We start from the raw sequence: 26,050 nt of genomic DNA, 5'->3' as shown, positions 1-26,050 counted from the left end.
TTATCTTCCTCTTCATATTTTTGAAGATTGCAGGTCTAATGAAAACGGACATGAACATGCAACACTTCACTTAAAGCCTTTATAATGCGTCATATATAGTGTACATTATAATGCACTATATCTTGTGGTAAATATATTATAACCAAAGTTAAAATGCATTATTATATTAGCAGATTCCTGAAACTGGTTATAGTAATTCCTGAGATCAAAGCCTGGCGTCCGAGCTCTAGATGACCGTCTGGGTCAAGTCAGGCAATGTACAGCAAGTGTGGGTCACTCTCTACTTAACTTCTTTATATATAATGCCTTATAAAAGTATTTGAATACATTTATAATAATACATGCGTGCCCCTGCTGGTAGATGCTGTAACTACACTGTTCATGGGATAAAAGCATCTTCATCCATTGATGGACATGAGATTTTGACTCTAAGGGATTTTCTGCAAGCTGTATAGTTTACAATATGGGCTTTGAGACTGTGTGTGACGCCAACAGTGTTGTCACGATGTATAACTTTACTGAGATTCATGCGATTGCTCATTGACAGCTCTCAGGTATTTCTACCAGTCTTGATCCACACACACACACACACACACACACACACACACACACACACACACACACACACACACACACACACACACACACACACACACACACACACACACACACACACACACACACACACACACACACACACACACACACACAAGAATGGTCTATGTGGTTTACAGGGACTCTCCATAGGCGTAATGGTTTTTATCCTGTACAAACCGTATTTTCTATCCCCTTACACTGCCCCTGTCCCTAAACCTACCCATCACAGGAAACATTCTGCATTTTTACTTTCTCAAAAAAACATCATTTAGTATGTTTTTAAGGCCATTTGAATTATGAGGACATTTGATATGTCCTCATAAACCACATTTATAGTTTAATACCAGTGTAATACCCATGTAGTTATACAAATTTGTGTCCTCATAAACCACATAAACAGGCTCACACACACACACACACACACACACACACACACACACACACACACACACACACACACACACACACAAGCTTGTACTGCCATCTGCAGTCAGGCCAGGAGCCCATGTGGAAACCAGCACTAACCAGACACAATTCAACACTGAATCATGATTATATTCATGTGCATTTACATATAGTCACTCAGCGTAATGAATATGTTTTTTTGTTGGCTCATATATTGTCATGAAATTGTTCTATTTTAAAGCTTTAAGGGTAATAATACACACATCATATTGGTCTTTCTATAGTTAGAGGGCCTGTATCTTTACCGGAGGGGGGTCTGAGGACAGGAACAAAACTACGGCTTCTTTTTTGACCTATACACCATAAAAAATATTGTTGGTTTAACTTAAAAATTAAGTAACCTGGTTGCCTTAATGTGAGTTTATAGAAATATAAAATTTGAGTTGATATAATGAAGGAAATGTGTTTAATAAATAGAAACTCAAAATATTATTGTATCTGAACCACATAAACAATGTGATAAATCATGAAAATAACACAATGTGGCGTTTCACTGCATCATCAGAAATAAAACACACAATTACCCAATATACTTACAAAATCTTTTAATAATATTTTAATAAAATTTGTAGATTCTTAAAAATGTTCATTGTATTAACTCAAATTTTTTATTTCAATGAACTAAAAAAGTAAGGCAACCAGGTAACTTATTTTTTGAAATATTTTTTTTACAGTGTAGAGTTTTAGCCGGCGACGGTGAATTGCACGGCGGATTGTGTTCACCGACAGTGTTTTCTGGAAGTATTCCTGAGCTCATGTTGTGATTTCCATTACAGGATCATTCCTGTTTGTGATGCAGTGCCGTCTAAGGGCCTGAAGATCACGAGCATCCAGGATGTTTTTCGGCCTTGACCCTTACACACAGAGATTGTTCCAGATTCTCTGAATCTTTGGATGATATGCCCTTGCAGATGATGATAACTTCAAACTCTTTGCAATTTTCCTCTGAGAAACTCTTTCTGATATTGCTCCACTATTTTTCACCGCATCATTGGGGGAATTGGCGATCCTCTGCCCAGCTTGACTTCTGAGAGACACTGTCACTTTTTATACCCAATCATGTTGCCAATTGACCTAATAAGTTGCACTGATCTTGAGCTCATCTGAAGGCCACATGAAAGTTTGGAGGTCTGTAGCCATTGACTCTGCAGAAAGTTGGCGATTTCTGTGCTCTGTGACCCTCAGCATGTGCTGACCCCGCTCTGTGATTTTACATGGCCTGAGTTGCTGTTGTTCACAATTGCTTGCACTTTGTTGTAACACCACTCATAGTTGACCGTGGAATATTTAGTATTGAGGAAATTTCATGGATGGATTTATTGCACAGGTGGAAACCAATCACGGTACCACACTTGAGTTCACTGAGCTCCTGAGAGCGACCCATTCTTTCACAAATGTGTGTTGAAGCGTCTGCATGCCTAGTGCTTGATTTATACACCTGTGGCCATGAAGAGATTGAACACCTGAACTCAATGATCTGGAGGGGCGTCCCAATACTTTTGGCAATATAGTGTGATTATCAATTAACTCTCATTAGAGCAGTGTTTCTCAATTTTTTTCTGCCATTCCCCACTTTGGAGGTAGGGAAGGGCCACGAGCCCCACCTGTCCCCAATCACCCAACAAAATGGTAATTATCTAGGCTTTAAGTTTGTCTGTTAACATTTATTTGATTAACATCACATTTAAAAAAATTTTAAGGCAACGTTATTTTAGAACGTTTCATCTTAATGTTTCTATGGCAACGCGTCATGTTTATCACGTGACTCACCACAATCAAAATAGCGCTGAATGACAGATGTATCGCTTTTATTACGTTTTTTTCTTTTTTATTCAAAATATTGACATACATACTTGCATACCATGTCATCAACTGTCTAATAATCCAATTGTAGGTGTGTTTTGCCATTTAAACCCCTTTATAAATGATCTTGATTTTGATCTATAATGTGAAATGGGCGCTGCCACATTTGAACCGTTTGAACAAATGCACCGCAGTTCAGAGTCCTGTCAATCGGATTTACAGCACGTATATTCATCAGCTTCTCCTGGAATAAGTAAGTGACCGGTGAACTGGGAAAAGAATCGAGCAAACTTTATAGTTACTTACACTATGTGTATCTGATATGAATAAAACATGTCGGCCAATTATATTTGAATGGATTGTTATTGCTGCTTCCAAAGACACCAATGTGTATTCTACAAACTCTAAATGTATTGTTTTACTAGTACTTGTGTATTTAAATGTTACCTATTAAATTAAACCTAAAATAAACAGTATGCGGTTGAAAACACTGCATGACGTATGTCAAGAGCTGAGCGCGTATGCATCTGGCTCAGTGCCAGCCGAAGCGCGTCCCACCGTTTGAATCTGACAGTTATGTCACGTCACTAAACATTCTAAATCCCATATGTGGGTCCGTACTCTCAGGGGCATAGAAATAAAAATCCCATGTGGGACCGCTCAAAAAGGTTAATAGAGATGGTCACAAAAAATTAACACATTTCCTCCCGTTTGTCGTGCCCCACTTGTCATGTCTCTATTCCCCACCAGTGGGGCGCGCCCCACACTTTGAGAAACGCTGCATTAGAGTATTAGTAGACCGTTAGGGTTAGTAGAATAAGTTGACATATAGTTGCAATGTTATAGTTATTAGAAAGTCTAAAGTATACAGCTCCTTCTCAAAAAATAGCATATTGTGATAAAGTTCATTATTTTCCATGATGTAATGATAAAAATTAAACTTTCATATATTTTAGATTCATTGCACACCAACTGAAATATTTCAGGGCTTTTATTGTGTTAATACTGATGATTTAGGCTTACAGCTCATGAAAACCAAGACATACAGCTCTCAAAAATTAACATATTTCATCTGACCAATTAAAGAAAAGTGTTTTTAATACAAAAAAGTCAACCTTCAAATAATTATGCCCAGTTAGTTATGTCAGCACAAATATTTTATGTAGTTTTAACGCAAATTAATTAAGTAAACTTCAGTTTTAAATATATTAGGCTGATTGAACACAAACATACCTAATTTAGCTAAATTTAATGAATTAAGTTAGTAAACATCATTTAAATGTGTCTTATCTCTGAAGGGCCTGAATCAGGAAGAGTCATGAATCTGTCAACTTTTAGTATGCAGACTTTTTTATTTCCACCGGTTAAAGGTGAGGAGGGAGTGAGGGACGGTGAACTGCTTTAGGAGGAGTTGTAGTTGCGGTTGTGTTTGTTGATCCACAAGTGCTTTAGTTTCGGATCGTTCATGTACCGATCAAGCAGCAACTCTCTATCTCTTCGCTCCTTCTCTTTGATTATTTTCTTCTCCTTCTTTTTCTGGGCCTTCTTCTCTGCCCAGGTGAACAGAGAAAATGGCACTTTTCTTGTGCTCTTAATCTGGACGTTCATATTGTCCTGGGTCTCGTTCTTGGGACCGTCAGGAGAGGCTTCACAGAAGAGCTTCCTCATGAACTCTGCGATCTGAGGGTCATCATCCGAAGGGCCTTCTATGGCCTCAGAGTCTCCCATTTCACTGGGGTCATAGTCCTCTTCCTCGAATGCCCGGACCACTTCCATTGACCATGCTTCCTCCTGCACCTCGTCCTCGTCCTCGTCCACCTCCAACCAAGCAAGCATCCTTCTCTGCCTGATTTCGGCCTCCGGCGTTTGGGGGCGTTCAGACTTGCGTAAGTCACTGGCCCGGAAGGTCTTCCCCGTGTACTCCACATACTCGCTCTCCTCATCCTCTATGTCGATCAGCATGAGTTCTGGAGGAGGCTCAAACTGGGAAGAAGGGAACGGCTGAGGCTTCCGGCTGGGAGGACGTCCCAGAGCAACGGCTTCATCGTGTGCAGGAGTGGGGCTCGGAGGAAGTCTTTTGGGACGACGCACTTGGGATGAAGAGATAGAAACCCGTTCATCAGATTCTGGATCTGGATTCTGAGGACGCTCCGGTTTTGTCACTGGCGGCAGGGGTTTGAGGTGAGCGGCTGGTAGAGGGAGGTGTCCGGAGACACTTGGGAGCATTGGTAGTTCTCCCTCTATTGGCTTTAGGAAGGAACATCGGATGGTTGAAGGCAGAGGTTTGACCTCCACAAGAAGCGGCGTTGGTTCTGTGACCTTTGGCTGCTTCCGTTTTCTCTTCTTCCTTTTCTTTTCTCCAGCTTCTCTATGCTCACTTCCTCCCTCCATCAACTTTTCCAGACTGTGCATCTCTCGTTTTTTCTGCTGTGCACGTCCTCTCTTCTTTATCTTTCCGGGTGTTATTTCAGCCTCATCTTCATGACGGCCTCCCTTATTGACCTTCACCTCTCTTTCGTCCTCTCTCTCTCCAAGCGGGTACTTCTCAGGCACCTTGCGGCGTCTCTTCCTGCACTTCTTGTCATTGGCAGTGTAGTCGAAGGCCTCGCACTGCTCTGGAAGTTTCTCTGCCGCAGGTTCTGACTGCTGTGTTCGTGTCTCACTTCTTAGCAAGAAGTGAGCAAAACGCTCAAAAAGTCGAGATACACTGCAAAACAGCGCCATTATAGACACTGAATGCTGCGAGTGGCTTCAGTATCTGTCGTGGATATCTGCAGAAAGTGTCGAAAGTCTTTCGATCTCTTCGCTCCTCAAACACCGACAGTGAACGAGAGTCAGATTTGCAGCTTTGTGCTGAACGGAATCTCCACTATGATGTCACAGTGAGCTCACTGATGATGTCACAGCAGTCAGCTCAGCCACTCTGAGGAAAGTCTAGCATTGCTGTTGTTCCTTTAATGTGTATTTTATCATTGAAATAGCTTACAATTATTATTATTTTCATTTAAAGTAAAGTTTTAGTTTATATTTATGGTTGAATCCATTTCTTTACATGGATACAATATCAATTGGCAGCGGGACATTAAGTTCAAGTTCAAGTTTTATTTATTTGTCACATACACAATTATATAGGCATATATAACCAGCAGTGAAATGTGAGTCAGGTCCGTTCCATGGACAGTGCAATTATAAAAAAAAAAAATTAAATACAACACAGCTGAAAATATACATAAATATAGAAATAAAAAAAATAAAAATAAAAATCTAAACAATAAAACTATAAGAATCATATAAATATTATGTATACTGTAGAATTAAATATAGACTGGAAATAATTAGCATGAGAGTAAACTACAGTCCTAAATAATAAGATACCCAGGGATGTACAAGAGTCAATGTGCATATGTGCATTATACTGTACTCTTCAATATTAAGATACACGGGCATGAACAAAAGGTAAAAAGTGCAAACAGGTGACACTGTCAGAAAGTGAGGTAGTGAAAGATGGAGATCTTACTGACTAAGTGGAGACATAAAAATGTTAAGAGGCTGGTTTTAAGTTAAGGAGCATGATGGCCTGGGGGAAGAAGCTCTTCCTGAATCTCTCGGTTTTTGCCATCAGACTACGAAAGCACTTACCAGATGGTATAAAGTGAAAAGATGGTTACTGGGGTGGATGGAAACTTTGATGATTTTAACAGCTCTGCTTCTGCAGCGTTTGAGGTAAATGTCCTGTAGAGAGGAGAGAGCAGACCCTGAGATGCGCTCAGCTAAGAGCACAGTCTTTATTTGAGCTGTTCCCATACTACACTGAGATACACTGAGTCAATGCACTCTCTATGGCCCTGAATAGAATGTTTTCAGGATTGCTGGTGAGACCCTGAATTTCCTCAGCTGTCGCAGATGGTACAGTCTTTGCCCGGCTTTCTTAACTTGTGTTTGAATATGGCTAGTCCAAGTCAGGTCCTCAGAGATGTTTATACCACGGTAGGCTGCTCACCCTTTCCACAGGGGACCCGCTGATCATAAGAGGAGTATAAACTGTATTTTAAGTGAAATGTATGTATGTCAACTCCTCACCCTAATGTTGTTCCTCACCCGTAAGACCTCCGTTCATCTTCACTTAAAGGGGTCATATAATGGTACATGCACTTTTACAAGTTGATTATACAGCAATGTGTGTTGGTAGTGACTGTACACAACCATCCTATAATAATAAAAATCCAACAAGTGTTTTTTTTTTTTTTAAATCTCCTTATATGTTTTCCCCTGTCTGAAATCAAGCCGTTCGATGTGTGACATCACACGACCGGACACCGCTCCCACGACTGTTGATTGACAGCACCGTTTCAGCTCAGACCCGCCCCTGAGCTCAAGCTGTCCGCCATTGTGGATACGCTGGAGCAGAATGGCGTCTAAGCGATTGTGGTGTTCTGCTCTTGGGTGTAATAATGAACACAGCAGCCATTTTGATGTTGATATATCTGATATATCGAATTGATGCGGTTGAACTTGCACAGATGTGTCCAGAGAGACCGTTCTCGTTCACGTAGTCTATTGACTCATGTTTCTCGTTCACTGAAAATCCTCCCTCCACCGCAGCGTGGCGCTATTAGCAGCGAGCGCATGCGCAGCTCTGTCGACTGTTTCATTCTGTCAAAGAATGACAAAACCTCAAGCCAATAGCGTTCGAGTATGAGATGTGACGGAGGATGTGATTTGTTGAATTCACTGAACGAATACGCCCTTTACTGACCGAGAGGCTTTGAGTCTGACTCTGAACGAGAAATCTTGTTTGTGAACGAATCGGAACGAATTCAACCAGTTGTTGAAGGATACTGATAGCGAACAGCTTGGCTCGTGTAGGTGACATATTTGCAGCGAAGAAAGAAATGTACACTTTACCACTGTAATGAAAACAGTGTAATAATGCAGGTTGATGGTTAAATGATTACTACAGAGTAAAGTGTGTTTGTATTTTATGTTTTATGTTTTATGAGTCATGTCATGCACTTCTCCAAAAACTGTAAAAAAAAAAAAAAAATGTGACAGTGGCCTATGGTTTAAAAGATCTAGTGTGTCACGTCAGTAAACTGCATTCTGAGCTACTGAACAAACTTCACTGACCGAGTCGCTGTTTTGAGTCTGAACGAGAGAGAGAGAGATCTCGCTCGTGAACGAACTGGTAGGCTACCTCGGTCATTTAGCATGCGTGTCAGTCTCGTTCAGCAATCAGCAGAAAGCGGATGCAAAGCACAGTTATAGACAAACCTCATGTTTATAACCCCATGTTTACCATAATCCCAGATATATTAATGTCTAAATGTCTGACCAAACAATTAAATGTTAATCATGCAAGAAAACATGCTTTGGTCATCTAAACCACTTATTTAGACTTATTTTATTTAATGAGTAGATTATGCACATTTTAATAAAGCCAAATCATTTTTTTTTGTAAGTAAATACATTCGTTAACTTCAGACATTACACATAAAACACTCTTTTCCGTCACCTGCAGTCATAATTACCAGTAATGTAATATTAAAAAAAAAAAAAAATTACTGAACGAATCAATGAATAAATCTGAACAAATCATTTTGGTGAACGAACTGAAAATAAACAACTGAAACTCAAAAATTTCCACCCACTAGAACTGCATCACATGAATTAGTTTTCTTTATTTCTATAAAAACTGTTAGTCAACAGCACTTGATCACTTGCTAATTGTAACATGCAAGTAATTATCAGGTACAGCATTTCTCATCGCTGGCATCAGCTCAGTTACAGCTTATTGAGAACAGGACAGTTTAACCACAAGGTCTACACTTCACTATAATGGTAACCTCAAAAAAATCAACACAACATAACACAACTTTTTAATTATAACTGTCAAATATAACATCAAACATTAACAGGTCTTTCCCTTCCCTAAAAAACACATTAAACAGCACTTCATTTCAACATTTACTCTCCTGAGGCATCCCTATGCAAAGCATGCTGGGAAATAGAAATACACTGCCCAGTTCAGTCAGCGCAACATAAATGATTCATGTAGTCTCAACACAAATGGTTAGGTTAACTTAACATTTAACAAATTTGATTTCATGTACCCTAATAAAATCAAGTAAAATAACACTTAAGTAAAAAACTAAAGATTTGTGTTGTTTCAGCTTATTTTATTTAAATAAACTGAGCAAACAGCTAGAATCATTTTTTTGAGTGCACAGAACAGAGGGGCAGGGTGAGCAACGCTCATTAGCATAAAAGGCACATGCACAGAAAAAAAGAGTACGACTCTTAGCGGGGGATCACTCGGCTCGTGCGTCGAGGAAGAACGCAGCTAGCTGCTAGCTGCGAGAACTAATGTGAATTGCAGGACACACTGATCATCGACACTTCGAACGCACTTTGTGGCCCCGGGTTCCTCCTGGGGCTTCGTCTGTCTGAGGGTCACTTTGCCATCTATCGGGGCTTCGCGCCCCGCGGCTGGAGCGTCGTAGGCCGAGGCCTCCGTCCTCCCAAGTTCAGACCGTCTCCTCCCCGCCTCCTCTCTCCCGCCGGGGAGAAACCTCCCGCTCCCCCTACGGGGTCCTGGGTGACCTTCCTCCGCGGCTGCCGGTGGCTTGTGCTGCTTGCTGCCCGCAACGAGGAGCGCCCGGCCCTGGTGCGGCGGACGTCCGGGGTTTCGTTCGCACCCGGTGTTTTTTTTTTTTTACTAAAAATGAACTTAGCCAGCATGTTCCTGCCCTGGTTTTTGACCATTCCCTCCTCTTATTGCTATAATAACTACATGCCAGTATCAATCATGTTATCATCAACAGGTTGGGATGACCCCTGACTACGTTAATGTTGCACCCCAGAACAGATAAGACTCCATCCTGTTTTCACAACTTTATTCGTCTCAGTTCACAGTTGGAGTAAGTATTTGCATGCGAGAATTTCTCTACACACACTTAACAAAATGAACGTTCGCTTTTTTTCTCTGCTTGAGGACACGTGCTGGTGATGTCACTCTTCTGCTCGCCTCTGACCTCTCGGTAGTCTAATGTAACACAATAAAACTAAGATGCAATTCTTACAAAACTAAAATTCACATTTGGTTAATCATTTTTTTTATTTTTTATTTTTTACATTTTTTATATCGTAACATATTCGGCATATTTTTAGTGTGCAACACCGGTCCAAAGTGAAAAACGTAGAGGGGTTACAATAATGGCCCTTGAGTTGTATGACTGTCAAAACGTTTTGTCTATTTCTTTTCCTATTGTTTTTCAACCCGCACCAGTGCGGGCTTGGCAGAAGTGCGCACCGAGGGGGCGCATATTGGCTGGCGATCACCCTTCTGAGACCTAAAATGACAAATGGGACACCCTGCGGTCTCGTGGACTTAACAGACACATGCAAGCAGAGGCCATTGTAAGTCCACAAGACCGAGAGTTCACTTGAAAGTGTATTATTTGGGACAGGGCCTTACAGTCTCTCTGCAGATATTATTCCTCCATTATATCTCACTCACAGGCAGTTTTATCAGGAAATAATAAGTTTTATTGTGACAACTGCACAATACATTTCAATTCAACTGAAGATGTTTGAGCAACTCATAATGTAATAACATCAAGCACATCTCACATTGCTCTAATATTGGGTAAGTTACACTGCTAAGTGAATACAATATACATATATTCCAGGATAAATTGCTGTAATGACAAATTTGTATAAAAGCCATACCAACATCATGTTCTTTTATAGCTACAAATTAATTTAAGCATTTGGCAGATACTTTCATTCAAAGTGTGATTTATCAGTTTGTTCATTCCCTGGTGATTGAAACTCATGATCTTGGCATTTCCAGTGCCATATAAATCTTTACTATCATTCACATTGCCAATTTTTGCATAATCAGAATCACAAAAAAATACAATAAAATAATAACCATAAATATATTTCACTAAATAACAAGGCACACATTTACACAACCTCATCCCACATACAGTATAAACTATAAGTCAAACATCATACAACATACATGCCTTGCTTTTACAGTCCTGTGTTTCATCTCTGTATCGCTTATAAAGGGAGAAATTCAGAATGAGAGAAATATCCTCCAAAATAATCAAACTGTTATCAAACTCCCATCACCCCGGACACTTGTGTTGTTCTTCTGTTTCTGTTTCCTGTTACGCTTGCCATATTTATAGTCTATGTGTGTGGGCATGTTTTTGTGACATATGAGGACACAAATGTGTATAATGACATGGGTATGACAGGTGTGTGTGTGTGTGTGTGTGTGTGTGTGTGTGTGTGTGTGTGTGTGTGTGTGTGTGTGTGTGTGTGTGTGTGTGTGTGTGTGTGTGTGTGTGTGTGTGTGTGTGTGTGTGTGTGTGTGTGTGTGTGTGTGTGTGGGTTTAGGGGCAGGGGCACTGTAGGGGAATAGAAAATACGGTTTGTACAGTATAAAAACCATTACGCCTAATGTCCTCATATATGTCAAAAAAAAAAAAGGTGTGTGTGTGTGTGTTGCCCTTGTGTTTTCTTGTTCTTTTTCAGTTGTTGAATGTATATGTTTTATGTGTTTTGTTTTTCTTTTAAAACCCTTTCTTCCATTTAGAGCCACTGTCTTCCTTCTCAAGTTTGGTCACTACCTCAAAAGTTTCTCCTCACTAATAAAGTAAAGGAAATATCATTGAAATTAATTCATAGGGTTTACCCTACAAAAGAATTCATACAAAAATTTAAAATTGATATCGATTTAAAATGCTCTTTTTGTGAAGGCTACACAGAAACAATTTCTCATCTGTTTTGGTCTTGTCAATATACTCAGGATTTTTGGAATAATGTGAAGGCCTTCATTGTTGATAACCTTTTAAAAACATTTTCTTTATCTTATAAACAGGTGATTTTTGGTTATTATATTAAAGAACACTCTTTAAAGGATGTAAACTTTATTATACATTTTATTTAATTTTTATGTAAATTTCACATTCATAGATGCAAGTTTACAAAAGGTAAACCTCTTTTCATAGTCTTTGAAAAAGAAATTAAAATGTATATAGATGTGATGTCAAAATCTAAAAAAAGTAAAGCAGTTAAAACAATTAATATATGCTCCTCCTTGAACATTTTCACAGAAAGGGAAAGTATTTAGTGGTGCTTACATGCAGAATATATTCTCAATCTTATCATTGAATTATAATACAAATGCAATGATATGTATAATATATATATGTAAACTAATGATTATGTACCCTCTCTTTTTTTCTTTTTTTTTATATGTTTTTTTGTTCTTTTATGTTGAGGCATGTGAAATGTGTCTTGTTATACAATGATATGGACCTTTGTACATGCTTTTTGTTGACAATAAAAAAAATAAAATAAAAAAAAAAGCCACAGTCTTCCTGTTGTGTTCTTCTGTGTATTAGCCAGTAGGTGGCGGCAGAGGTCTGTGTGTTAGGTGTGTGTTGTTGAGCCTAGAAGAGTAAGAGTCTGTAAGCACACCACCTGCTGCTGAATGTGCTGTGTGGTTTATACTACTTGATTTGGTTAAATAGAGTAATCTTTATTTCCGAGTGCCTCCTCATTGCTTCCTATCAAGGATATGACACTTCCTTTACTCACTGTCTGCCCGTGTTACACAAAGACTTCCTAACCACATTTCTCTCAAATCAAGCAGATGAAAAATAACAAAAAAAATACTGCTGACTATATTTTAGGAACAGTGTCCCTCATAAGGAGCTCATCTTTGGCTTTCCTTTAGCGTGAGCTTCATATGAAACACTGCACGTGGTCATTACTGTCCTCTCCATTTACTGTCATCCTTTCTGACAGTAATTAAAGGTCACTTCCTCAGTGGAAAAAAAAGAAGAAAAAACCCTACTTGGTATTTTTGTGTTGTTTTACAGCACATTTACTAATGAAGCAAAATTATTTTAAATAGTAAGTGTTTTTTCTGAAAACATTTATCAAAATATATTGAGGTAATTTAAAAGAAACAAATGTCTTTTCTTTTCTTACCCCACTGGACAATTTTTCTTGTTTTCAGCAAAAACATTTAATTTAGATTTTCTCTCTAAGTTTAGGGGCTGTGTGTGTGTGTGTGTGTGTGTGTGTGTGTGTGTGTGTGTGTGTGTGTGTGTGTGTGTGTGATGGGTAGGTTTAGGGGCAGGGGCAAGGGCAGTGTGTGTGTGTGTGTGTGTGTGTGTGTGTGTGTGTGTGTGTGTGTGTGTGTGTGTGTGTGTGTGTGTGTGTGTGTGTGGGTGTGTGTGTGTGTGTGTGTGTGTGTGTGTGTGTGTGTGATGGGTAGGTTTAGGGGCTGTGTGTGTGTGTGTGTGTGTGTGTGTGTGTGTGTGTGTGTGTGTGTGTGTGATGGGTAGGTTTAGGGGCTGTGTGTGTGTGTGTGTGTGTGTGTGTGTGTGTGTGTGTGTGTGTGTGTGTGTGTGTGTGTGTGTGTGTGTGTGTGTGTGTGTGTGTGTGTGTGTGTGTGTGTGTGTGTGTGTGTGTGTGATGGGTAGGTTTAGGGGCAGGGGCAGTGTAAGGGGTTAGAAAATATGGTTTGTACGGTATAAAAAACATTACGCCTATGGAGAGTCCCTGTAAACCACATAGACCAACATGTGTGTGTGTGTGTGTGTGTGTGTGTGTGTGTGTGTGTGTGTGTGTGTGTGTGTGTGTGTGTGTGTGTGTGTGTGTGTGTGTGTGTGTGTGTGTGTGTGTGTGTGTGTGTGATGGGTAGGTTTAAAGGCAGGGGCAGTGTAGGGGGATAGAAAACCATGATAAAAACAGTATTAAAACCATTACGCCTATAGAATGTCCCCACATTTCACAAAAACAAACGTGTGTGTGGTTGTTTTTGTGTGCATTTTTTCCTTACCTGTTGAAATGTTCTCTCTTTTGACAAAAAAAACAAGGCAGGTTAGCACAAGCTCTACCCTATATATAGGCCACTATATACAGAGTAATCTACTGGCACCAGAAGGAGAAGAAACGAGCTTGTTGCTGAGCTGAGCAAATGAACCACAGTGAGTGATCACGGCTGAAACTGAGCTGAGAGAATCACACAGATGCAGCTCTCACTCCATATAGTACAGCAGAGAAAATCAGCACTTCACCACGGACACACCTGGAGTAATAAAGAGAGAATGATGATGAGCTTTAATGTGTTCGAACGAAACACTCTGGGCTCCAGAGGAACTGGATGGCAGTAGCAGACGCTCAAGTTCAATGTACCATAAGAGGGATTTGAGAGCGGATGAAAATGAGCTTTGGGACAGTTGTCATCAGTGCGGGTCTGTGCGGGCTGCTCAGCTTCATCCTGCTGGCCGTGTCCATCGGCACTGAATACTGGTACATTATAGATGTGGATGAGGACAAGAGCTCCAGCCTGGAGTACAGCAGCTCTCACTCCGGACTCTGGAGGATTTATGAAGGTAAGATGCTCAACACACACAACTTCAGCTTAGCTTTAAGTCTGAATATTTTATCCTCCACTTGTTGCACATCTACATTCTTCCTGTAATGTGTCTATCTGGACTAATTCCATAATTAGTCACCAATATACACATGATTATACATTTAACATTAGGCTAAATACAGAGTATTACTGGACTGAGCTTAATGTGCCATGCAGTTTTCATGAATATAGTAATGTGTTTAACATTCATTTAATATAAAAATGCTACCACATTTCCCCCTTCTCTTACTGTTTAGCTGGTCACTTCATGTGCCTAAGATTAAAGTATTTTGAATCTATTTTTAATCACGGCATAAGTGGCTTTTCTCTTCATACGAAATATATTTCTCAAATGTTCACAGAGACAGTCCTCATCACCGGCTGAGGCTCCATTATGTTCATAATTAATCTCTCATCCAGTTCTGTGGCTGTTTCGTGGCACTGGAGACTATTAAAACGAGAAGCCGTCCCTCACAGAACTGTAAATGTTTAATGTTACTTACATTATGATGACAGTCACTAAATCAGTCGCATGAAAGGACAGATTTCCATTTCATTCGAATTGCTGTAATGCTGCTTTCTTCCCTCTAATAGATATCATCCTTTTCCTTTTAAGAAAAGAAACCGTGTGTTGTATGCCATAAACTTGTAGGCTGTAATAGTATAGAAGACTGATTCTCTGTGTGAAGCATTAAGCATTGGTATGTCACTGTCTCCCCTAGGAGAGAACGGCAGTTATCATGACATCTCGTTCTACACGGACACCTCCAACCACACGGAGCAGGAGAAGCACCTTTTGAGTGAGTCTCTGAAAGTCCATCCACACATTAGCCAGAGATTGACACTGGGAATAGGCTTATGTATGGTTAGTGTGTTCTCCGTCTCTTTAAGAGCTGTAGTCCCAGCTCGACAATTAACCGTCCCGACCTTTAGCCAACCTCATTATAAAGAAGACTGTCCGGTTTTTAAAGCTGATTGTCTTTGATTTGTAGTGCCACAGTTGGCAGTGTGCGATATTGGCTAAATAATTATATCTTGTTGTGGACAGCTGACTCTTGATGTTTTTCATAATCAGTTACAGTAGTGCCAGATTTAGCTCTTCCAGGGGCATGTTTACATTTATAGGACACTTCTTTCTAACCTTATTAGATATATACATCATATTTGATGTCAAATTCTTACATTTAATCAATAAATTCAATTAGCTTCAGAAAAACTGCAACACTAACTAAACATGTTTTTATATTATTTTAGTCGAAATTGCTGAAAAATCACAAATACAATCACTGTAAAATGATTAACTTGGTTATCACTTTTGACCAATACGTGGCGCTGTTATATATTATTATGGTGTGGTCAGTGTGAGGTGATAATGACATAAAATGATTGGTGTCTGTATGCCAAAATATTGCACATTTACATCCTCAAAATTTGTTGATGTGTTACTCGAGAACGGTTCGGTCTATCAAAAAGCTTTTGATAACATTTTGCCATGTTGATAAAAAAATCAGTCTAGGAGGAGTTTAAAAAAGCAGGTTTTTAAAGAAAAATGAAATGGTCTACAGGAAGTTTCGGATCTATATTCTGGTTAATCTTGGTGCCCCAAGGAATCTTTTAAGATGGGTTTCATTACAAAAGGCAAAATTAAATAAAAATTCTTAACATTTTTGGAAATGTCATTATAATGTTTGACCACATGACACTTACCAAGTTTTGTAATGATTTGCTAATGCGTTTTGGGCATTTTAGGACGTAATTCGAAATGGCCAGTATGGAAAAATCGGGTTTCATTCTACTCAGCATGATGCGCTGAATCAATATATTTTCAGTTTTTTCATATCTCCTGACCAGTAGGTGGCGCTGTGCCGAAACGCCGCATGTAGCCTCTGGTCATGCTTGTGATGATGTACCAATTTTGGTCTGAATATGCTAAAGCGTTGCGGAGATATAGCGTGCTCTTCGTCAAATTTGTTCGCACATTTTTCGAGAACAGTATTCAATAACTTTTTACCAACATGGTCGGAAGATAATCCGTTTAAATTTTTATTAAAAAAAAATCGAACAAACTGTCAGAGAGGAGCTTGAACAATTGAGCCACGGTATCAGAGGAAAAACAATAATCCTTATGGTTCAAAAGTGAAAATCTGGACAGCTGGTGGCGCTAGAGGGATTGAGTTAGAGACTCCAAATTCTCTGTGCTGAATGTTCAGACTGTCCTTTATCTGTGTGCCAAGTTTCACAACTTTATACCTTACGGTTCCATGGGCTACCATAGACTTACAGAGCAGAAGGAGAATAATAATAGGAAAACTGGCGGATACAATAGGTGTCATCGCACCTTTGGAGCTTGGCCCATAATAATAAGACACCAGCCTGTTACACGGTTCATGGTGTTAGCAGGAGCGAGGTATGGAAATACTTACATTGATAGACAGGTAGGACATTGAATGTATGACTGAACGAACATTTTGATGGTCTTACGCCTTTCACAGATGCAGTATATACAGTACATACATTTAGACCAACATAACCCCACATTAGGGTGACCATATTTACCGAAAACCAGGACACTCGGCCAGGCAATGAGATATTCTAATGATACTCAAAGTTTACTCAAAGATTTTCAATATTTCAATATATTTAAAGTATTCCCCCTCTGTATGGATAGAAAATTGTTATATTAGGGCCAGGACATGACTTGAAAACAGGACATGTCCTGGGAAAACAGGATGTTGGGTCACCCTACCCCACATAGCAATGTTTTTCTGACCCAGCTCCAGTCCTTGAGGCATATAGTGACATAATTTTTATTTTTGGGTGAAATATCCTATTAACGTCATATCGAAATATAAGACAAAAACTCTTAGAGTCTTTCTAATTGCATTGTACTAATGCATGCAGCTCTCAAGGCCTGTTTTTGTTTGTTTTTTTCATTGACATACTCATTAAAGGGTTAGTTCACCCAAAAAATATGTCATTAATGACTCACCCTCATGATGTTCGACACCCGTAAGATACTCCGTTCATCTTCAGAACACAGTTTAAGATATTAGTGCTGAAATCTGATGGCTCAGAAAGGCCTTCATTGACACCAATGTTATCTCCTCTCTCAAGACCACTATATAAGTCGTTATTTAGTTGTTGTTTTTTTCGCACTAAAACTATTCTCGTGGCTTCATAAAATGATTGTAGAGCCGCTGTAGTGAGATGGGCTTTGTAACGACGTCTTTAGTGCCTTTATGGGTCTTGCGAAAGGAAAAGACATTGGTGTCAATGAAGGCCTTTCTGAGCCATCGGATTTCAACACTAATATCTTCATCTGTGTCTGAAGATGAACGGAGGTCTGATGGGTGTCCAACAACATGAGGGTGAGTAATAATGCTTCCACATGGCTAAAACCACAATTGTGATATCATCGTATAAAAATATCTCACTGAAAATGGCCCCTAAACTCCAGCTTTCTTCAAACTCTTGTGTTTGTGGCATGTAATAAAGGTTTGTACGTGTCTCTCAGACTTGCACAGGGTCATAGTGGTCCTGCTGCCGCTCAGCCTGGTGTTGCTGGTCTTCGGGGGCATCTTCGGTCTGGTGGCGTCTCTGGCTCAGAGCTTCACTCTCCTCAACTGCATCGCTGCTTACTTCCTCATCTGCAGTGAGTGCCACTAAAAGCTACATTACCCGTCCTCAGAGAGCAACTGTGAGGAAATGAGGTCTCAGTGGAGTTTGTGCTGTTGTGTATAGGTCAACCACACATGGATATATAACACAATGGGAAAGAAAAAAATTTAATGCTTTCCAGCCGAGTGCAGCTGTTAAGTGAACTGGACACACACAGAGAGTTTAAATAGACATGGAGGGGTTTAGCTCAATAACAAATAAACCCAAAGCCTGCAGTGATGAATAGCAAACACATTGGAAAGATTTATTTGAAGTGTTTTATGTGGTATCCTTTTGAGAATCAAATTATGTTCCAGGGACACAAATATGTAACAGTACAATTTTTTGGTTCAGTGTGTATCTGTACCGGACGAATGCAGAGTTGTTTTAACCACTGCACTCGCTGAACTTCAGTTTGTGCGTAATGTAATTTGAATCTGCAAAGTTTACCCCATAGGATGGGGGGACAATGTTAGATCAATAAACTTTGACGTCGAGAACGCATCTGAAAAATAGCAGCTGAGCTGCTGTAAGAAAAGTACACAATCCAAGTCCTAACAAGTCCTAAACATGAGACGTGTCTAATAAGCCCCTTTCACACTGCGATTCCGGCAAATACACGGATAATGCGACCCGGCATTTGTTCCCGGGCCGCTAGATTTGGCCCATTCACACTGCCAGCGAAATACCATAATATGTGCGCTTTCACACACAACGCCTAACGGTCACGGGTCGAGTTGACACGTGACATCCGGATGTGACGTATAATGGCGAGCGATCTCAGCTTCAGCGCGGATAGTAAGGAGCTCCGGGGTCTCGACTTGTGTCCAGTTTGCGCACGTTTCTGCTTGTTTAATTTTAGTTTCTTTTGTATACGAACACTCTCTGCGTTTAAAACACCGACTAGCTCTTCTGGCACTGCAGGGTTGTATTATTGAAAAAACAAGCTCTAGGAGTCGCACGATAACCCGCAATATTACTAGGTCCCGACCCAGGTCGAATTCGGTAATCAATCCTGGGACATTGTTGCTTTCACACAGAAGGCGACCCGGCAATGTTCCGGGAATATTGCGGGTCCGACGTGCAGTGTGAAAGCGGCTATAGTGTCTCAAACTCAAACCTTTGGGTCCATTTACATGTCAACAATCCACTAAAAGCAGAAAGGTTTTTCCTTTGCGTTTTTCAAGTACAGACAACAATGATGTCAAATCGATTCTAGTTGCCAGCTCAACATATCAAACAAGTTTGAGTCTGCCGACTGGATGGATTTAAAGTCTGAAGCTATGTAAATATGAAATCTATTAACTCAGATCTGCAAATTGAAGGGAAAATCTAGGCAAAATTCATTATTCAAATTCAGCCATTGGAAGATTTTACTGTAAAATTTCTATAATTAATGTTCTATTGTCCTGTAAATGTGTTAAATTATTATAAAAAAAAACATTAATTAACTCATAACGTTATGTCACAGCATCACAAAACCCATAAATCAGGATTGGCTCCGTATGTGTGTAACAGTATTTCAGATGATTTGTACAGCACATTGTGATTACATTACAGGTTTTTTTTAGAATATCTGTGTTCATTCTGTCCTCAGTATTATTGTGATTGGATGGTTGTTATGATGATGATGGCGTGTAGTTTGGGCTCTTTTGCTGCACTATAACAAATGCTTTTGTTCCAGTCTGAGCACAACAGAAAACTGAAGTGCAGGTGAATTAAGGGAGGGATGGAGCAGAGAAAAACAACCGGGGTTCGTAAAGGTTGAAACACTGAGGTCACTGCAGACCATCACAGCTTTTTTATCCGCGCTCTATTTTCAGTTCTGTTTGATGAGGCTCCTGGGATGAAAAAACATCACTAACCTTCCTCAGAACAATGTTACAGCGGGGTGTATGCAAGTGCACTTTGTACAGCTTTCTATGTTAGCATAGTTTAGTTGGCTTGCTTTCATTATTGCTGAGGTAAATTGTTGCAGTATTTGTGCCATTGAGGACTGAAAATTGCATACGATTGATGGACTGGAGTACAAAAGCGGAAAGATTGAAGTCTCACAGGAGTTTACATGAGTGGTCCCAGCACTTTTCTTCACATTAAAACACGGATATGAGCATCCCTCTGGAATACGAAGACATGACAGGGAAGAAGATGGTGATGGCGTTTCCATCTGCTCTCGCCTCACAAACAGTTGACGTTCTCCAACTCTAACAAAACGTGAATTGCAGCCGCACGTCTCCTTTCACGACACTGATGAATCACGCACCGAATCAAATACAGCTCAAAGCCTTCTCTAACGTTTGGAAATCTTTAGTTGATAAATGAATATAAGCCAGGAGTGCATTATCAGACACTGTGTATCTTTTTCTCAGTTCAGCTCTCTCCTGACAACCTTAGTCAGTCTGAAACACAGTGGGTGTTTCTTTTTTAAGAAAGAAGAGTTCATGACATCCTGTGCTTCTGAAAGCTACTTCATCTTTTTGGTCTTACAGTGTCTCTTCAGATCAAACAGATGCACCCTTGTGCTAAAAAGTGTGCTTACTTTTATTGTAATTAAGTATTGATAAGTATATGTTTAAAAATCTGTACTTGCAAATGATTGTCACTGTGCAGGCAAGGGAGGAGGAGTCAAGGGTCTCAGTCGCAGCAGATTTAATTGTATTTGTAAAAAACAAACAAAGAGAGTTATTCAAAAGATGAGAATGAATGACACAGCTTCACTCAGTCAGTACTGGACATTGAGTAAAAAGAAGGACCAAGGAGAGGACACTGGTGGCAGGAGACAACCGAGGGAGAAGCTAGGGAATGACCCAGAACAAAGCTATTAAGACAAAGGTCCATTGCTGAACCAATGGAAGGAGGAGCCAGGATGGAGCCAGGAGCCCGATTGACCGAGGTGAAGCCGGGAGTGGTGGAGACTTTTGACAAAGACCTGGGGAAAGTTGCATAAACTTAGTCACTATGTTAAGACTTTGTCTTAAGCACTAATTTGTCCAACTAGCAATTAGTCAAAATGTAATTTGTCTTACTTTTCTGATTCAAATTGAACTGATCTACCATTTTATGTAACTGATTTTAGAAAGTTAGGCCCAGTCTTAAAGAAAAAAATAGATGACTTGCTTTTAAGACTAGTCTAAGTGGTTTATGCAGCCGGCCCACTGCATGCAAGCCAGGAGGCCAAGGTGGATCTGCAGGCTCACAGGGCCAAGGTGCAGACAGGGCTCGGCAGACCGGGCGAAGTCGGTGGGATTGAGGACAACGGAGGAACGGGAGGGAAGGAGGAGCCCGGCGGAGCTACAGGGGTGGAGGGTCAAAGTGTAGCTGGAGAAGCGGAGCCAGAGCAATTATTGACCAACGTTGAGCCAGAGATGAGTGAGCCCTGCAGAGTCTTAGGGATGATGGACCACAAAAGCCTGATGAGTCTGAGGGCCAAGGCGGACTTCGGGGCTCGGAGGCCTGAGCTAGGGGATCAACACACCAGGGCAGAGCTGGAGACCTATAAACCAAAGGCAGATCCAAGCAGCTGGGCAGAGCCACTGAAGGAGGAGCAGAAGGGGTGAAGGGAGCTGAATGAACTCAGAAGAGGAGGGAGGCGACAAAAGAGATTTAAGGCCGGGGCGGGACCAGAGGCGACGAAGGAGATTTGAGGCTGGCTGGGACCAGCAGTGATGAAGGAGACTTGAGGCTGAGTGGGACCAGCAGCAGCAAAAGAGGACTCAAAGTGGAAATTAAGAATCAGTCAAGTTTACGTTATTTAGTAAACTGATTTCCACAAAGCAATCAGTAACCATGACAATAACAAGGGCATAATCAGTAACCTAGGCAACTGAAAAGAAGCAGGAAAACAGGGAACAAAGCAATCAGGAACAGAGCAGGAAAACAATGAAATACACACCAAAAGAGTGAGATCTCCACTTTTGCTAAAACTCTCCTCATAATAGCAGTCTACCTGCTCAGTGAATTTTTTTGTTTCCATGTGTTAGTTATGATGAAAGCATCATGAGAGTGCAGAAATAAACCCTTTAAACACTAAAATCAGTGTAGGATATTGCCTTTTACCTCTATTATATGATAGTTTTAATGTAAAAATCCTGCTAACATTTTACAAGCTTCTCAGGAAACATTTAGACAAATGGTCATGATCCCTTTAAGAAAACGGTTTAATGTGATCTGTTTTTTCCTATACCTACCCATCTCATCTCTTTCTTTCGACTGTCACTCTCCCTGACAAGCACACAAGCAAACCTCGCTGTTCTTAGCTGTGTTAGTTATTCATTTATCATCTTGAAGAAACAATGCATTGTCAATCAGAATATCTGACATGGAAATGAGTAGAAAGAGCTAGACTGCGAAAAAAGTTTAATTGCAGAGCAGCTGGGAAACGTCTCCTCTGTTATGCAGTTGTCTATTATGAATGATTGAAAAAGGTCAGGGCTCTTCTGAGCTTCATGTAAGTGGGTTAATTATAGAGATAATGACTGAGTTCATGATGGTTCCCTCAAACATGGTCTTCTCTCCTTTCTTATTAAAGGGGGGATGACTTGAGAAATCAACTTTTCATTTAGCCTTTGATATATAAAAGTTCATAGTGATATAAGAATATCCTGTAAGTTTCGGTGCTGAAAACTTCCTTGTTAATCAAAGAAAATCTTTTATTGACACCAGACCCAGAAAATGCTCGATCTCAGAATATGCCGACCATTGACGTCATCAAATGCTGGAACAAACGCCTCAACAGATAAAGGCCGCTTTTCTGTAGCCACGCCCACCTATTTGTGCCTGGATGATATAGGGCTATGTGGAGCTAAACTGCATCTAACATCTAAGTAACATACCACATAAACTTTAATTCGGATTCCAGTATTATGAATTCATGGATTAACTGAATTTCCAGCTCACGTGGGGAAGACATTGTGAGTCTGTTCCTTCATTTGACCACGGATTCGTTTGTAAACAAGAGACTGGATTTGCAGACAGGATGAGATTACATGAATGAATAAAGCAACACACTAATGTGAATAAAGTTAAAAAATTAAATATCTGATAGTATTATTACAGATCGTATTGATTATGTGTACGAGTCTAACTGAACATACCTTAGGATGCTGTCGTAGGCTGGAGAAACCTTTATTTGTGGTGTTGTTGGTTCATTGCGATTCGGGATCAGACATTTATGAGCCACGGCTCACAAAGTCCAATGTTCTGGGGGTGTGTGTTCTCCAGACAGGTTAGCAAATCATAAGTCCGGCCAGCCGACGGGCTATCTTGAATAGTGAAGTAATATTCCTTTCTTGATGTGCGCTGTGCTTTACTTGATATTTGATTATATTCACTGATCCAAGTAATAAAAAAGTAACATTCCAATCATTTGCGGGTGGATGAGAGATGAATCATTGTGTCTGATTTATAAAGACATTTTGTGAGCCCTGTGGGTGATTCGGTTGCCATTTCCCCTCGCGCTTTTAACTGTACTGTTTCCTCTGTCCTAAAAACGGCCTGATGATTTCCTTGTTCTATGAAGTCCCTCCTTCAGAAACACGTAACGAGTTCTGATTGGGCCAGCGCTTCCAGTGTTGTGATTGGACAGCAGCTTAGCGCTCTTTGCCCGGAAAGGTCCCGCCTCTTAACATAACGGGGAGATGCAAGCGCTGAATGAACGCTCTTCTCCACGTGGGAGAGCAACGAGACTGCGCCCCCTATTTTGTGTGTTCTTGTGGGCGGAGGGTTAGTCAACAAACGGTTCTAGTGACGTCATTCCTGAAGGAAGTGCAGCGGTGTAGTCCAAACCGGCCGTTCGCTGTAGGCTTTGAAAGGGAACTTCTGTTAAATATCTCGCTTGGCATTGAACTTTGAGCTTTATAATTTTACAGGTATTATTTATGCTCCAACAGCAACATTACACACTAACTAAAGTTTGAAAGATGGAATCGTGAAGAACAGGACCTTTAAAACAATTTCTCATGTGATCTGACAGGGGAGCTGACGCTCATTAAATATGCAAATCTTATCCAATCCTAGCCGTGGGCGTTTACTTCCAAGTCTTCAGTGCGGCACGGCCATAAAAGATGAGTGTTTTTCTTAGAAGAGGCTCAAAACCAGTGTAGAAAATAGCCTATTACTTATTCATGATGATGTTTTTGAATGTTCACCTCTTACCCAATATCTAAACTTAAATGCTGCAAAACTACCTTACTAACTATTAATAAGCAGTAAATTATGAGTTTATTGAGGCAAAAGGGAATGAAAATAATGAATGTGTGTTCCCAATACTAAAGTGTTACCAAAAAAATTATATTAACTATAATGTAAAATGGTACATATAGGCAGACATTGAACAGTGTATCACATATCTTTGTGAAATCAAGTACGTATTATGGAAATAGTATACTTTAAAATACTATACTTGGAAATATAAAGTACTTGCTGTCAGGTTGTTTTGTGAGCTGAAGTATGCCGTGAGTGGAGTGTAATGGCTGCTGTTTGTGCACAGGTGTGTTGACGGTGTCTGGAGTGAGCATCTACATCAGTTACTCTCAGCAGGCTTTGGAAGAGCTCCAGCACATGGTGGATATGGAGTCTCTGTCCCACGTCCACATGTCCTTCGGCTGGTCTCTGGTCATGGCCTGTCTGTCCTTCTGCCTGGAGCTGCTCACGGGGCTCCTGCTCATGCTAGCGGCCCGTCTCATCCACCGGCAGTGCCACCGGGAGCCTGCTGCAGTTTTCTACATAAGCCAGAGCTCACCACAGATGCTGAGACTGCAGTCATGATGGGGTCTCACATGCATTTCAGAGTTTGTGCTGTGTCAAAGCTGAAATGGAGAGTGCCGGGTGGCAAATAAGACAGCTGCATCAATTACTGAAGGAGAGGCGCAACTCGAGGACTGCCAAATTTGTCTGCATCATTCGACTGTGTTCGTTCAATCACGGTTTCCTCAAGGCTTAGAAACACGGTTTCCTCTGCTCACCAATGCATGTGTCATGCACTCGTGGTACATAACATGACGACTCAAGCCATTGGAGCTTTTACATCTATCTCTAGGCACACATTTTTATAAAATATTGACTATTGGAGTCAGTAAGATGACAGGACTCTTTCAACAACATTGGATAGTCTTTCTGACCCCAAACTTTTAAACGGTTGTATGTGTAACCTGTACACCTATGTACATAGTAATTTTGTTGTTACTGATTATGATCAGCCAAGACCTTTAACCCGGTAATGACAGTGACAAAAGCTTTATGTGGCAAGTAACGAGGCAGCGGGACCACGAGAATGGGGTGGTAAGTGAAAATGAGCAGGAAGAGGAGCTTGGACTCATAAAAGGTGGAGCGATGTCAGTGAAGGACGAGAGAGGACCAGGCCTGGACTTTGTTGTGTTTTGTTTATGCTTTACTATGTGTGTGTGGCAACTGTCTGTGGTGAGACGGCCATTTTTACTTTCACTTTGTTTATTTATTGATTAAAGTCTTCAAACGTTCACCGGGTCCTGCCTCCTTCTTCCCATAATCAACATATTCCATTACATTTTACTTGTGGCTACATCAATACTAATACATTTTATAGTAGTTTTAAAACTATGGTGACTGATGTGTTTGGTCCACTTAATTTTGTTGTGGCGAAGACATATTAACTCATTGGAACGTGATAATGTGTTGTGGTCAAGAGATCTTAATTAATAGGAACATCATATTAACTTATGGGAGCGTCATGGCCACAAGATAACTGTGTCAAAGTAGCTGCTTCTGGAGGGAGCTCAACGAAACATTAGTCAGACAACAGAACATTAAACATTAAAAGAGTCGTCTCAAACTTCCTGGAGGGCCACAGTCCTGCAGAGTTTAGCTCTAACCCTAATTAACACACCTAATCCAGCTAATCAACTGAACTTTTTGAATGATCTTTTTACACTGACTCAGTTCAACCTAATCAATAAGGCCTAGTCCACACAGATATTTTTACACTCTAAAAAATGCTGGGTTAAAAACAACCCAAGTTGGGTTGAAAATGCACCGACCCAACAATTGGGTTGTTTTAACCCAATGGTTGAGTTGTTCTTACCCAGCAATTGGGTTGTCTTAAGCAAC

At 40.4% G+C, this 26,050-nt stretch overlaps 1 protein-coding gene and 1 non-coding gene across 3 annotated transcripts; both read left to right on the top strand.

Annotated features, from left to right (window-relative positions):
* The first annotated feature begins 9,157 nt into the window (after positions 1-9,157).
* On the top strand, positions 9,158-9,318 carry LOC137057081 (5.8S ribosomal RNA). Its single transcript, XR_010900428.1, has one exon. It is a non-coding gene; the product is annotated as a 5.8S ribosomal RNA (ribosomal RNA).
* An 841-nt stretch (positions 9,319-10,159) lies between these two features.
* LOC137055399 (transmembrane protein 235-like) lies at positions 10,160-25,443 on the top strand. 2 transcript variants are annotated; one of them, XM_067429142.1, is made up of 5 exons: positions 10,160-10,281; positions 13,770-14,288; positions 15,034-15,111; positions 17,826-17,963; positions 24,456-25,443. In XM_067429142.1, exons 2-5 carry the CDS (start codon positions 14,111-14,113, stop codon positions 24,731-24,733), a joined length of 672 nt encoding a protein of 223 aa, XP_067285243.1. In that variant the 5' UTR covers positions 10,160-10,281; positions 13,770-14,110; the 3' UTR covers positions 24,734-25,443. The 2 variants fall into 2 exon arrangements, with proteins under 2 accessions (XP_067285243.1, XP_067285251.1); XM_067429150.1 differs by lacking the exon at positions 10,160-10,281 and having other exon boundaries at positions 13,685-14,288.
* Positions 25,444-26,050: the final 607 nt, after the last annotated feature.

This window comes from Pseudorasbora parva, chromosome 2, assembly GCF_024679245.1.
Source record: "Pseudorasbora parva isolate DD20220531a chromosome 2, ASM2467924v1, whole genome shotgun sequence".
Classification (NCBI taxonomy): Eukaryota; Metazoa; Chordata; class Actinopteri; order Cypriniformes; family Gobionidae; genus Pseudorasbora; species Pseudorasbora parva.
Note: the sequence above shows the minus strand (reverse complement) of the source record. Positions and strands in the feature narration are given on the sequence as shown.

Bases quoted from the DNA above. Each gene is read 5' to 3' on its own strand.
- LOC137055399 (XM_067429142.1), top strand. From the start codon at position 14,111: ATGAAAATGAGCTTTGGGACAGTTGTCATCAGTGCGGGTCTGTGCGGG. The intron at 14,289-15,033 runs GTAAGATGCTCA...TGTCTCCCCTAG, and splicing joins ACTCTGGAGGATTTATGAAG to GAGAGAACGGCAGTTATCAT. The intron at 17,964-24,455 runs GTGAGTGCCACT...GTTTGTGCACAG, and splicing joins TGCTTACTTCCTCATCTGCA to GTGTGTTGACGGTGTCTGGA.